The sequence below is a fragment of the Scylla paramamosain genome, chromosome 3, assembly GCF_035594125.1.
Source record: "Scylla paramamosain isolate STU-SP2022 chromosome 3, ASM3559412v1, whole genome shotgun sequence".
NCBI classification, from domain to species: Eukaryota; Metazoa; Arthropoda; class Malacostraca; order Decapoda; family Portunidae; genus Scylla; species Scylla paramamosain.
The window spans coordinates 12,960,577-12,970,618 of NC_087153.1; the positions used below are offsets into that span (position 1 = coordinate 12,960,577).

Consider the following 10,042-nt stretch of genomic DNA (forward strand, 5'->3'; position numbering starts at 1 on the left):
TTGTTGATAATGTAGAAATCTTGTTGATATGTCACTACAACCATAAAAAAAAAAACATCATGAAGAACCCATGTAACTTCAACTATAGAGCCTTTTGGAAGCAATAGAGGTGCGGCCTGAAGGGTTTCAAAATATAGTTCTAAGGCTACAATCTGCAACATTTGAAGCGTAAAATAAAAGAAAAAAATAGTTAGTCAATGTGGTATAAGAAAAGTAGTAACAACAATTATTACAAATTATCTTAAGATTATGCATTTCCATTCCTAGATTGTTGGTTCTGGGAAAGCTCATATTTATCAATTTAATGAATTAAGGAAGATATATGAATAGAGAAATTAAAAGAACAGTATAGCATACACACACACACACACACCGTTGAGAAGTGTACCTGACAGGTCTCGTTAGCGGGACGCCGCCGCTCTGTTTTCATCTCAAGTGAAGGGAACCACAATACACTTTTTTCGTATGTGAGTACCAGCATACCCTATTACTTGCGCTCCATTTAATTTCTATCCTGACATATCTCCCTTCTACTCCGTTCTTTCTTCGTTTACTGGTCAAGCAAGACGTTGTCTGTCACCGTCATTACCATACTCTTCTACATCTGGCCACTTGATTTATTTTTTTCACTTGTTTCAAAGAGGAGCTTGCTAAAAGAGGTTACGAAGCCCGTGACTCCAGCTCCAGATCAGCCCTACTGTCGATAAAGGTCGTGGGGTTAATGTCTGCACAATACATTCTTCAATCATGTTTCTGTCAATGGGATTTCCACTCTTGAAAATCATTTATTATTGTATCCGAAAGATAATTTAGTATTTATGTTCGAATCACAGAAGGTTAATTCCCTTGCATTTAACCTTGACCCCGGTTTGTGCATTTTTAATTATATTTTTTATTTATTTATTTATTTATTTATCTTTTTTTTTATTCAGCTTGACACTAAATTTACCTGAGTTTTTAAAGAGCTAACGGCACACAAACTATATATATATATATATATATATATATATATATATATATATATATATATATATATAATCATGAATGACTGTATCCTTTCAGAATCACTGTATCCAGGAGACAACTTGTATTCTTATACAGTTAATCTTGACCTGTTTGGATTTAGTTTTTCTTTTATATCCATATGTTACTATATCAGAGTTTATAAATAATTTACTACACAGTGAATTATTGCATATGTCCATATGTCACACTCCCACCCACCTGACCTATCCCTAAGGAACACACCTCATCACCATACTAAGTCTTTTGTCACTAATCACTCCCTGGTAAGACATTAATGTTGGTATTGCATTATCAACCATTATGATCGTGCATGTTTCCATCATGCCATCCTCACTCTCCTACAAGCTAATGGAAAAAGACGCAAGTTTTTTTGTTTTTTTTAGTTCTCCATGTGACATATCCTTGAATCCCTTTTTGACGAACTCTCTTTAGGGACTGGCACTCAGTGGTTTTCTTTTTTTTATTTTCTTTTTGGGGGCAGCCAGTGCCCTTCTTACAAAAAAAAAAAAAAAATGTTAACAATTTTGTTGTCCTTCACTAAAGTCCTTTGGATTTTAGTCAAGAAAATCTCTGACCGCAACACCCTCTTCACACTGACAACCCTCCTCATCAGCCATTCATCTACTACTACAGCCACATTTCCTAAGTCAATAAAATTTTCACCAGATTTTATTTATTTATTTATTTTTTTTATGTAGGAAGGACACTGGCCAAGGGCAACAAAAATCTAATAAAAAAAATGCCCACTGAAATGCCAGTCCCATAAAACGGTCAAAGCAGTGGTCGAAAATTGATGAATAAGTGTCTTGAAACCTCCCTCTTGAAGGAATTCAAGTCATAGGAAGGTGGAAATACAGAAGCAGGCAGGGAGTTCCAGAGTTTACCAGAGAAAGGGATGAATGATTGAGAATACTGGTTAACTCTTGCGTTAGAGAGATGGACAGAATAGGGGTGAGAGAAAAAAGAAAGTCTTGTGCAGCGAGGCCGCGGAAGGAGGGGAGGCATGCAGTTATCAAGATCAGAAGAGCAGTTAGCATGAAAATAGCGGTAGAAGACAGCTAGATGTGCAACATTGCGGCGGTGAGAGAGAGGCTGAAGACAGTCAGTTAGAGGAGAGGAGTTGATGAGACGAAAAGCTTTTGATTCCACCCTGTCTAGAAGAGCAGTATGAGTGGAACCCCCCCGGACATGTGAAGCATACTCCATACATGGACGGATAAGGCCCTTGTACAGAGTTAGCAGCTGGGGGGATGAGAAAAACTGGCGGAGACGTCTCAGAAAACCTAACTTCATAGAAGCTATTTTAGCTAGAGATGAGATGTGAAGTTTCCAGTTCAGATTATAAGTAAAGGACAGACCGAGGATGTTCAGTGTAGAAGAGGGGGGACAGTTGAGTGTCATTGAAGAAGAGGGGATAGTTGTCTGGAAGGTTGTGTCGAATTGATAGATGGAGGAATTGAGTTTTTGAGGCATTGAACAATACCAAGTTTGCTCTGCCCCAATCAGAAATTTTAGAAAGATCAGAAGTAAGGCGTTCTGTGGCTTCCCTGCATGATATGTTTACCTCCTGAAGGGTTGGACATCTATGAAAAGACGTGGAAAAGTGCAGGGTGGTATCATTAGCGTAGGAGTGGATAGGACAAGAAGTTTGGTTTAGAAGATCATTAATGAATAATAAGAAGAGAGTGGGTGACAGGACAGAACCCTGAGGAACACTACTGTTAATAGATTTAGGAGAAGAACAGTGACCGTCTACCACAGCAGCAACAGAACGGTCAGAAAGGAAACTTGAGATGAAGTTACAGAGAGAAGGATAGAAACCGTAGGAGGGTAGTTTGGAAATCAAAGCTTTGTGCCAGACTCTATCAAAAGCTTTTGATATATCCAAGGCAACAGCAAAAGTTTCACCAAAATCTCTAAAAGAGGATGACCAAGACTCAGTAAGGAAAGCCAGAAGATCACCAGTAGAGCGGCCTTGACGGAACCCATACTGGCGATCAGATAGAAGGTTGTGAAGTGATAAATGTTTAAGAAGATTGTTTGAAGTGGTCCTAGTACTCTGAGGTCCTTGAGCAAGGTTATATTTCAGATGTCTATGATATACCCTGACCTGCAATTCTTCTAGGGATGCTTGAGTTCATTAATACATTGCAATGACATTGGCACCAGTATTAATGCAAATAGAAAAAGTACAAATAGATTAGCTGGTAATAAAGTTTTTATTGTAAGTTTCAGCAAAAGAGTAGCTGCTTTCAAATTACATCGTCAAAAAATTGTGGTTAAGAGTAAAGTCACCATAGGCAGTAATATTTGGGAGCAGTACTGAGAAGTAGATGAGTTCGCAAATCATTACTTGTGTGGCTTGTATCTGAAACCAGACCTATTTTTCAATTCTGTGATTCTAATCAATGTCACCAGTGTTAAAACTTAATCTATTCTTCACCTTCTTTAATCTTCATACCTCTTTTATTCATTCATCTTTTTCTAGCAGTATAAAAGGTTTAGCATTCCCATTCCCCTGATCCAACTAAGGTTAATTTTCTTAGTTCTCAGAGTTGTAGAGTAAATCAATAAAAGCAGCACAGGAGACAAATTCAGTATGAGCATTTGTAATTTCCAGCCATTTTGAATTCTGATGTTCATCAGGTTTTGAATTTCAAAATAATAATTTTCTTTTCCAGGGTAGTGTAGTGATAGAGAAGCATGATGTCTAGGTCACTGAGGGCAGAGACGCGCTCCCGTGGGAAGGAGGACACCAAGAGGTCAATGCAGGCACTTGATAAAGTGCGACGTTGGTGAGTGTTATTTAGATTATTTGCAAATAGCTTAAGTTACGTTTTGCATTACAATGTATTATCTTTACATATTTGTGCACATAAGCATTTTTTTTTTTTTTATTTATTCATTTTTTTAAAGAATTTTATAAGTTCATATTAATCACACATCAGTGACCCAGCCATAGGTCGTGTTATTTGATTTTTTGCTCACATAATTTTGTTTTTCCAATAAATGTGGCTTGTGCTATTCAAGATCTAGATAATTTGCAGTGAAGTACTGTAGTTTGTAGCTCTTACTATTAATTTATGTACTGTACTGTTGGTATTGTAGCAGCAAAATTGAGTGATCAATGCAGTTGCCCAGTTAAGAACTAAGAATAATTTTTTTTTTTCTTCTTCCAGGGAGAAGAGATGGATTACAATACATGACACAACAATGAAGATATATAAATGGGTTCCTGTTATTCAAGATGTGAGTTTATTTCATGAAAGACATACTTGCATATCAGCATCTATGGCAGTAGTACCATGTATACTGTGTCTATTTCTAGCAAGGAGTTGGATCCTGACCTGCTTATGTAATCTCAGCACTGATTGAGCAGTGGTTTAATGCAGCTCATCCCCCAGTCATCATAGAAAGCTGAACCCTAAATACTTTTCTCTTTGGTTTATTCATGTTGCACAATACTCAGATGATTTCTTCAATGCTGTAGGTTTTTTTTTTTTTTTTATGTAAGAAGGACACTGGCCAAGGGCAACAAAAATCAATAAAAAAAATGCCCACTGAAATGCCAGTCCCGTAAAAGGGTCAAGGCAGTGGTCAAAAATTGGTGGATAAGTGTCTTGAAACCTCCCTCTTGAAGGAATTCAAGTCATAGGAAGGTGGAAATACAGAAGCAGGCAGGGAGTTCCAGAGTTTACCAGAGAAAGGGATGAATGATTAAGAATACTGGTTAACTCTTGCATTAGAGAGGTGGACAGAATAGGGGTGAGAGAAAGAAGAAAGTCTTGTGCAACGAGGCCGCGGAAGGAGGGGAGGCATGCAGTTAGCAAGATCAGAAGAGCAGTTAGCATGAAAATAGCGGTAGAAGACAGCTAGATATGCAACATTGCGGCGGTGAGAGAGAGGCTGAAGACAGTCAGTTAGAGGAGAGGAGTTGATGAGACGAAAAGCTTTTGATTCCACCCTGTCTAGAAGAGCAGTATGAGTGGAACCCCCCCGACATGTGAAGCATACTCCATACATGGACGGATAAGGCCCTTGTACAGAGTTAGCAGCTGGGGGGGGTGAGAAAAACTGGTGGAGACGTCTCAGAACACCTAGCTTCATAGAAGCTGTTTTAGCTAGAGATGAGATGTGAAGTTTCCAGTTCAGATTATAAGTAAAGGACAGACCGAGGATGTTCAGTGTAGAAGAGGGGGACAGTTGAGTGTCATTGAAGAAGAGGGGATAGTTGTCTGGAAGGTTGTGTCGAGTTGATAGATGGAGGAATTGAGTTTTTGAGGCATTGAACAATACCAAGTTTGCTCTGCCCCAATCAGAAATTTTAGAAAGATCAGAAGTCAGGCGTTCTGTGGCTTCCCTGCGTGATATGTTTACCTCCTGAAGGGTTGGATGTCTATGAAAAGACGTGGAAAAGTGCAGGGTGGTATCATCAGCGTAGGAGTGGATAGGACAAGAAGTTTGGTTTAGAAGATCATTAATGAATAATAAGAAGAGAGTTGGTGACAGGACAGAACCCTGAGGAACACCACTGTTAATAGATTTAGGAGAAGAACAGTGACCGTCTACCACAGCAGCAATAGAACGGTCAGAAAGGAAACTTGAGATGAAGTTACAGAGAGAAGGATAGAAACCGTAGGAGGGTAGTTTGGAAATCAAAGCTTTGTGCCAGACTCTATCAAAAGCTTTTGATATGTCCAAGGCAACAGCAAAAGTTTCACCAAAATCTCTAAAAGAGGATGACCAAGACTCAGTAAGGAAAGCCAGAAGATCACCAGTAGAGCGGCCTTGACGGAACCCATACTGGCGATCAGATAGAAGGTTGTGAAGTGATAGATGTTTAAGAATCTTCCTGTTGAGGATAGACTCAAAAACTTTAGATAGGCAGGAAATTAAAGCAATAGGACGGTAATTTGAGGGATTAGAACGGTCACCCTTTTTAGGAACAGGTTGAATGTAGGCAAACTTCCAGCAAGAAGGAAAGGTAGATGTTGAAAGACAGAGCTGAAAGAGTTTGACTAGGCAAGGTGCAAGCACGGAGGCACAGTTTCGGAGAACAATAGGAGGGACCCCATCAGGTCCATAAGCCTTCTGAGGGTTTAGGCCAGCGAGGGCATGGAAAACATCATTGTGAAGAATTTTAATACGTGGCATGAAGTAGTCAGAGGGTGGAGGAAGAGGGGGGAACAAGCCCAGAATCGTCCAAGGTAGAGTTTTTAGCAAAGGTTTGAGCAAAGAGTTCAGCTTTAGAAATAGATGTGATAGCAGTGGTGCCATCTGGTTGAAGTAGAGGAGAGAAAGAAGAAGAAGCAAAGTTATTGGAGATATTTTTGGCTAGATGCCAGAAATCACGAGGGGAGTTAGATCTTGAAAGGTTTTGACATTTTCTGTTAATGAAGGAGTTTTTGGCTAGTTGGAGAACAGACTTGGCATGGTTCTGGGCAGAAATATAAAGTGCATGAGATTCTGGTGATGGAAGGCTTAAGTACCTTTTGTGGGCCACCTCTCTATCATGTATAGCACGAGAACAAGCTGTGTTAAACCAAGGTTTAGAAAGTTTAGGACGAGATAAAGAGTGAGGAATGTACGCCTCCATGCCAGACACTATCACCTCTGTTATGCGCTCAGCACACAAAGACGGGTCTCTGACACGGAAGCAGTAGTCATTCCAAGGAAAATCAGCAGAATACCTCCTCAGGTCCCCCAACTGGCAGAGGCAAAATGCCAGAGGCACCTTCGCTTAGGGGGATCCTGAGGAGGGATTGGAGTGATAGGACAAGATAAAGATATGAGATTGTGATCGGAGGAGCCCAACGGAGAAGAAAGGGTGACAGCATAAGCAGAAGGATTAGAGGTCAGGAAAAGGTCAAGAATGTTGGGCATATCTCCAAGACGGTCAGGAATGCGAGTAGGGTGTTGCACCAATTGCTCTAGGTCATGGAGGATAGCAAAGTTGTAGGCTAGTTCACCAGGATGGTCAGTGAAGGGAGAGGAAAGCCAAAGCTGGTGGTGAACATTGAAATCTCCAAGAATGGAGATCTCTGCAAAAGGGAAGAGGGTCAGAATGTGCTCCACTTTGGAAGTTAAGTAGTCAAAGAATTTCTTATAGTCAGAGGAGTTAGGAGAGAGGTATACAGCACAGATAAATTTAGTATGAGAGTGACTCTGTAGTTGTAGCCAGATGGTGGAAAACTCGGAAGATTCAAGAGCGTGGGCACGAGAGCAGGTTAAGTCATTGCGCACATAAACGCAGCATCCAGCTTTGGATCGAAAATGAGGATAGAGAAAGTAGGAGGAAACAGAAAAGGGGCTACTGTCAGTTGCCTCAGACACCTGAGTTTCAGTGAGTTGTCTTTAGAGGGCAGGCTGTGACTGCCCCCTTGTGTTGTGAGACACAAAGGGAAACGTTCAGTGAGGTCACAGCTGGGTTTAATGATAAGTTCACAGCACCCCCTGAACAGTGCTTTAGACCTCACTGGGAGTAATTATCATTTCGGCAGGTGTCTACTGCCTCCTCCTCATGAAGATTACACTTGTGTTGAAAATTTCAAACTTACTTAAAACAAAGACAATATTTTAATTGGAGTGACTTGTGCATTATTCTTTGTAATGTATGCCTCTTTTTATGCTATTTATGTGTGTGTGTGTGTGTGTGTGTGTGTGTGTGTGTGTGTGTGTGTGTGTGTGTGTGTGTGTGTGTGTGTGTGTGTGTGTGTGTGTGTGTGTGTGTGTGTGTGTGTGTGTGTGTGTGTGTGTGTGTGTGTGTATATATATATATATATATATATATATATATATATATATATATATATATATATATATATATATATATATATATATATATATATATATATATATATATATATATATATATATATATCCCTTTTGTGTAGAAAAAATTCTTTGAAGCCTCATGTGTTGTTTTGGCCAGCAGGAAAGGAAGAAGAAGGGCGGTGGGAGTGCTAATAAAGAAAATCGGCTGTCCAGCCGAGACAGTAGTATGTCTGCTTTCCAGATGGGTGGAGATGACTCCAATACTGGTGAGTCTCAGGATAGTGTTTGAAGGCTTTTGTACACACATAGATTCTTAGGAACATATATAAAAGGCATATGCACAGGCACATAATTAAAGATATTGCCTTAATATGATTAGATAGATGTATGTACCGTTATTTTAATGTAGTTCCAGTACAGTGAAGGCCAACTGAATCACCTAGGCCTTGGTGATTCTTATCATTTGGGAACTTGTCAGTCTGGTGCTAACCTGAATGTGGTAAAGATTCAGTCATGGGCATTGGTACCTCTTAATGGGAAATCTATCCAGCATTCAGATAATTGTCTCTGTTTCTGTAAAGTGCTCAAAGGGGGCATGACACTGTTGGCAAGCAATGTAAAACCCAGTTTGCAGTTTGTAGCTTGTGAGGCATGTCGTTTGGGAAAAGATTAGAGTCAGTGCTTTCCAGTGTAAAAATTCAGGGAGAAGGATTTTCTGCTTAAGAGTATCTGATACTGTGTATTTATTGAGAACTTTGAAAAATGTTACTGTATTTATAACTATGATAAACATGGTTTAGTCATCTACTTAAGGATTTTTATCTGTTGTAGTTTTTATGTCATTACAGTAGCAACAAAACATGACAGCCACTTCCTCGAACATAGAGTTAAGTGTGTAGTTCCTACTTGTTTGGTAAGTGCAAAAGCATCAAAGTTTCTACCAAATATTATAGGAACTAAAAGACAAGTTAAAATTCACACCTAAGATATGAAATTAGAAAAATTAAATAAAAAGGGTGGCAGCTTCATCAAATTAATTAGATATTAATGGTATACAAGAAGCTAAGACTAGCCTTTAATATACGATATATTATATATATACATCTTTCCCTGAGCAAGGTAGAGAAAAAAATATTTCACACACATCATGGTGTGAGGAAGGAAGCAGCTCTCATAGATCCCTTGAACTGGAGCATTCATCCAACATGTCCCAAATACAGAATTCAAGATGTTGCAGATCAGAGCAGTGGCAAGCTAAATTGTAGGATTGTTAATAGAATTTCTAGTGTGATATTTTTGAGGTAAGAACTATCCTAATTTTTTTTGTCTTGTTTTTCAGCCATGTCTATGATGAGTGACTCACAAGATGCAACAGACTTTTCCTCCACACAGTTCAACATCTCAGAGGACTCCAACTCTGAACCACCTTTTAAGAAAAAGCTTGTAGAATGATAAATTAAGCCAGATAAATGTATAGACTACCTTTAATTTAATTTAATTAATATTTTTTTTTACTTAAAAGAATTGTGTGTTTGTACTGAGAGCTCCCAGAGCTTGGTACTTTCTTAAGAATACATAAATTATTCTGTCTAAGTTATTGTTCACTAAAGTAAGCCACTATTTTAAAATGAGTGTGCCTGGATGATGTGTGCTGACTGATCAGAGTTTTACAACTTAAGGCTCGAGGCAACCTTAGGCCATGAAAATCATGTAGCATAAATAATTTGTATAAGCATTCACTTGCAGATCCCTAAAAAAAATAGATTTTGTCTTAAACAATGATAAATGTACAAAATGTTCTTGGCATTAATGAACTTACGGACAGTTGTGTTACCATTATTCAGTAATCCTTGAAGGGTTTGAAACACTCACTTTTCCTATGCTCATCCCAGAAGATGCAATGTAAATACATAAGTACCTCATATAATGCAGAACAAGGATGACGTGTTGCATGTACAGTCCCCTCCACTTCCACGTTCATCACTTAGCATTGCTAATGTATGGAACGCCTACTTTGATTCGTATCAGAAACTAATCCCACCAACCCATACGTCACTCTCTCACTTACTTGTACTGACCGGGATGTGTGTCAGATACGAGTCGAATCAGTCAGGGTGGTTCACGGCATGCGATTCACACGCTGGCAATGCTAAATGATAAATGAGGAAGTGGAGAGAACTGCACAACAGGTATGGACGTGGATTCCATTACTCCTTCATGATAGGACTTGAACCATTATCAA

At 39.1% G+C, this 10,042-nt stretch overlaps 1 protein-coding gene across 2 annotated transcripts; it reads left to right on the plus strand.

Annotated features, from left to right (window-relative positions):
- Positions 1–322: 322 nt before the first annotated feature.
- LOC135090530 (B-cell CLL/lymphoma 7 protein family member A-like) lies at positions 323–9,627 on the plus strand. 2 transcript variants are annotated; one of them, XM_063987357.1, is made up of 6 exons: positions 323–467; positions 3,708–3,821; positions 4,206–4,275; positions 7,961–8,066; positions 8,649–8,713; positions 9,140–9,627. In XM_063987357.1, exons 2-6 carry the CDS (start codon positions 3,730–3,732, stop codon positions 9,149–9,151), a joined length of 345 nt encoding a protein of 114 aa, XP_063843427.1. In that variant the 5' UTR covers positions 323–467; positions 3,708–3,729; the 3' UTR covers positions 9,152–9,627. The 2 variants fall into 2 exon arrangements, with proteins under 2 accessions (XP_063843427.1, XP_063843419.1); XM_063987349.1 differs by lacking the exon at positions 8,649–8,713 and having other exon boundaries at positions 324–467.
- Positions 9,628–10,042: the final 415 nt, after the last annotated feature.

Bases quoted from the DNA above. Each gene is read 5' to 3' on its own strand.
- LOC135090530 (XM_063987349.1), top strand. From the start codon at position 3,730: ATGATGTCTAGGTCACTGAGGGCAGAGACGCGCTCCCGTGGGAAGGAG. The intron at 4,276-7,960 runs GTGAGTTTATTT...TTTGGCCAGCAG, and splicing joins GGGTTCCTGTTATTCAAGAT to GAAAGGAAGAAGAAGGGCGG. The intron at 8,067-9,139 runs GTGAGTCTCAGG...CTTGTTTTTCAG, and splicing joins TGGAGATGACTCCAATACTG to CCATGTCTATGATGAGTGAC.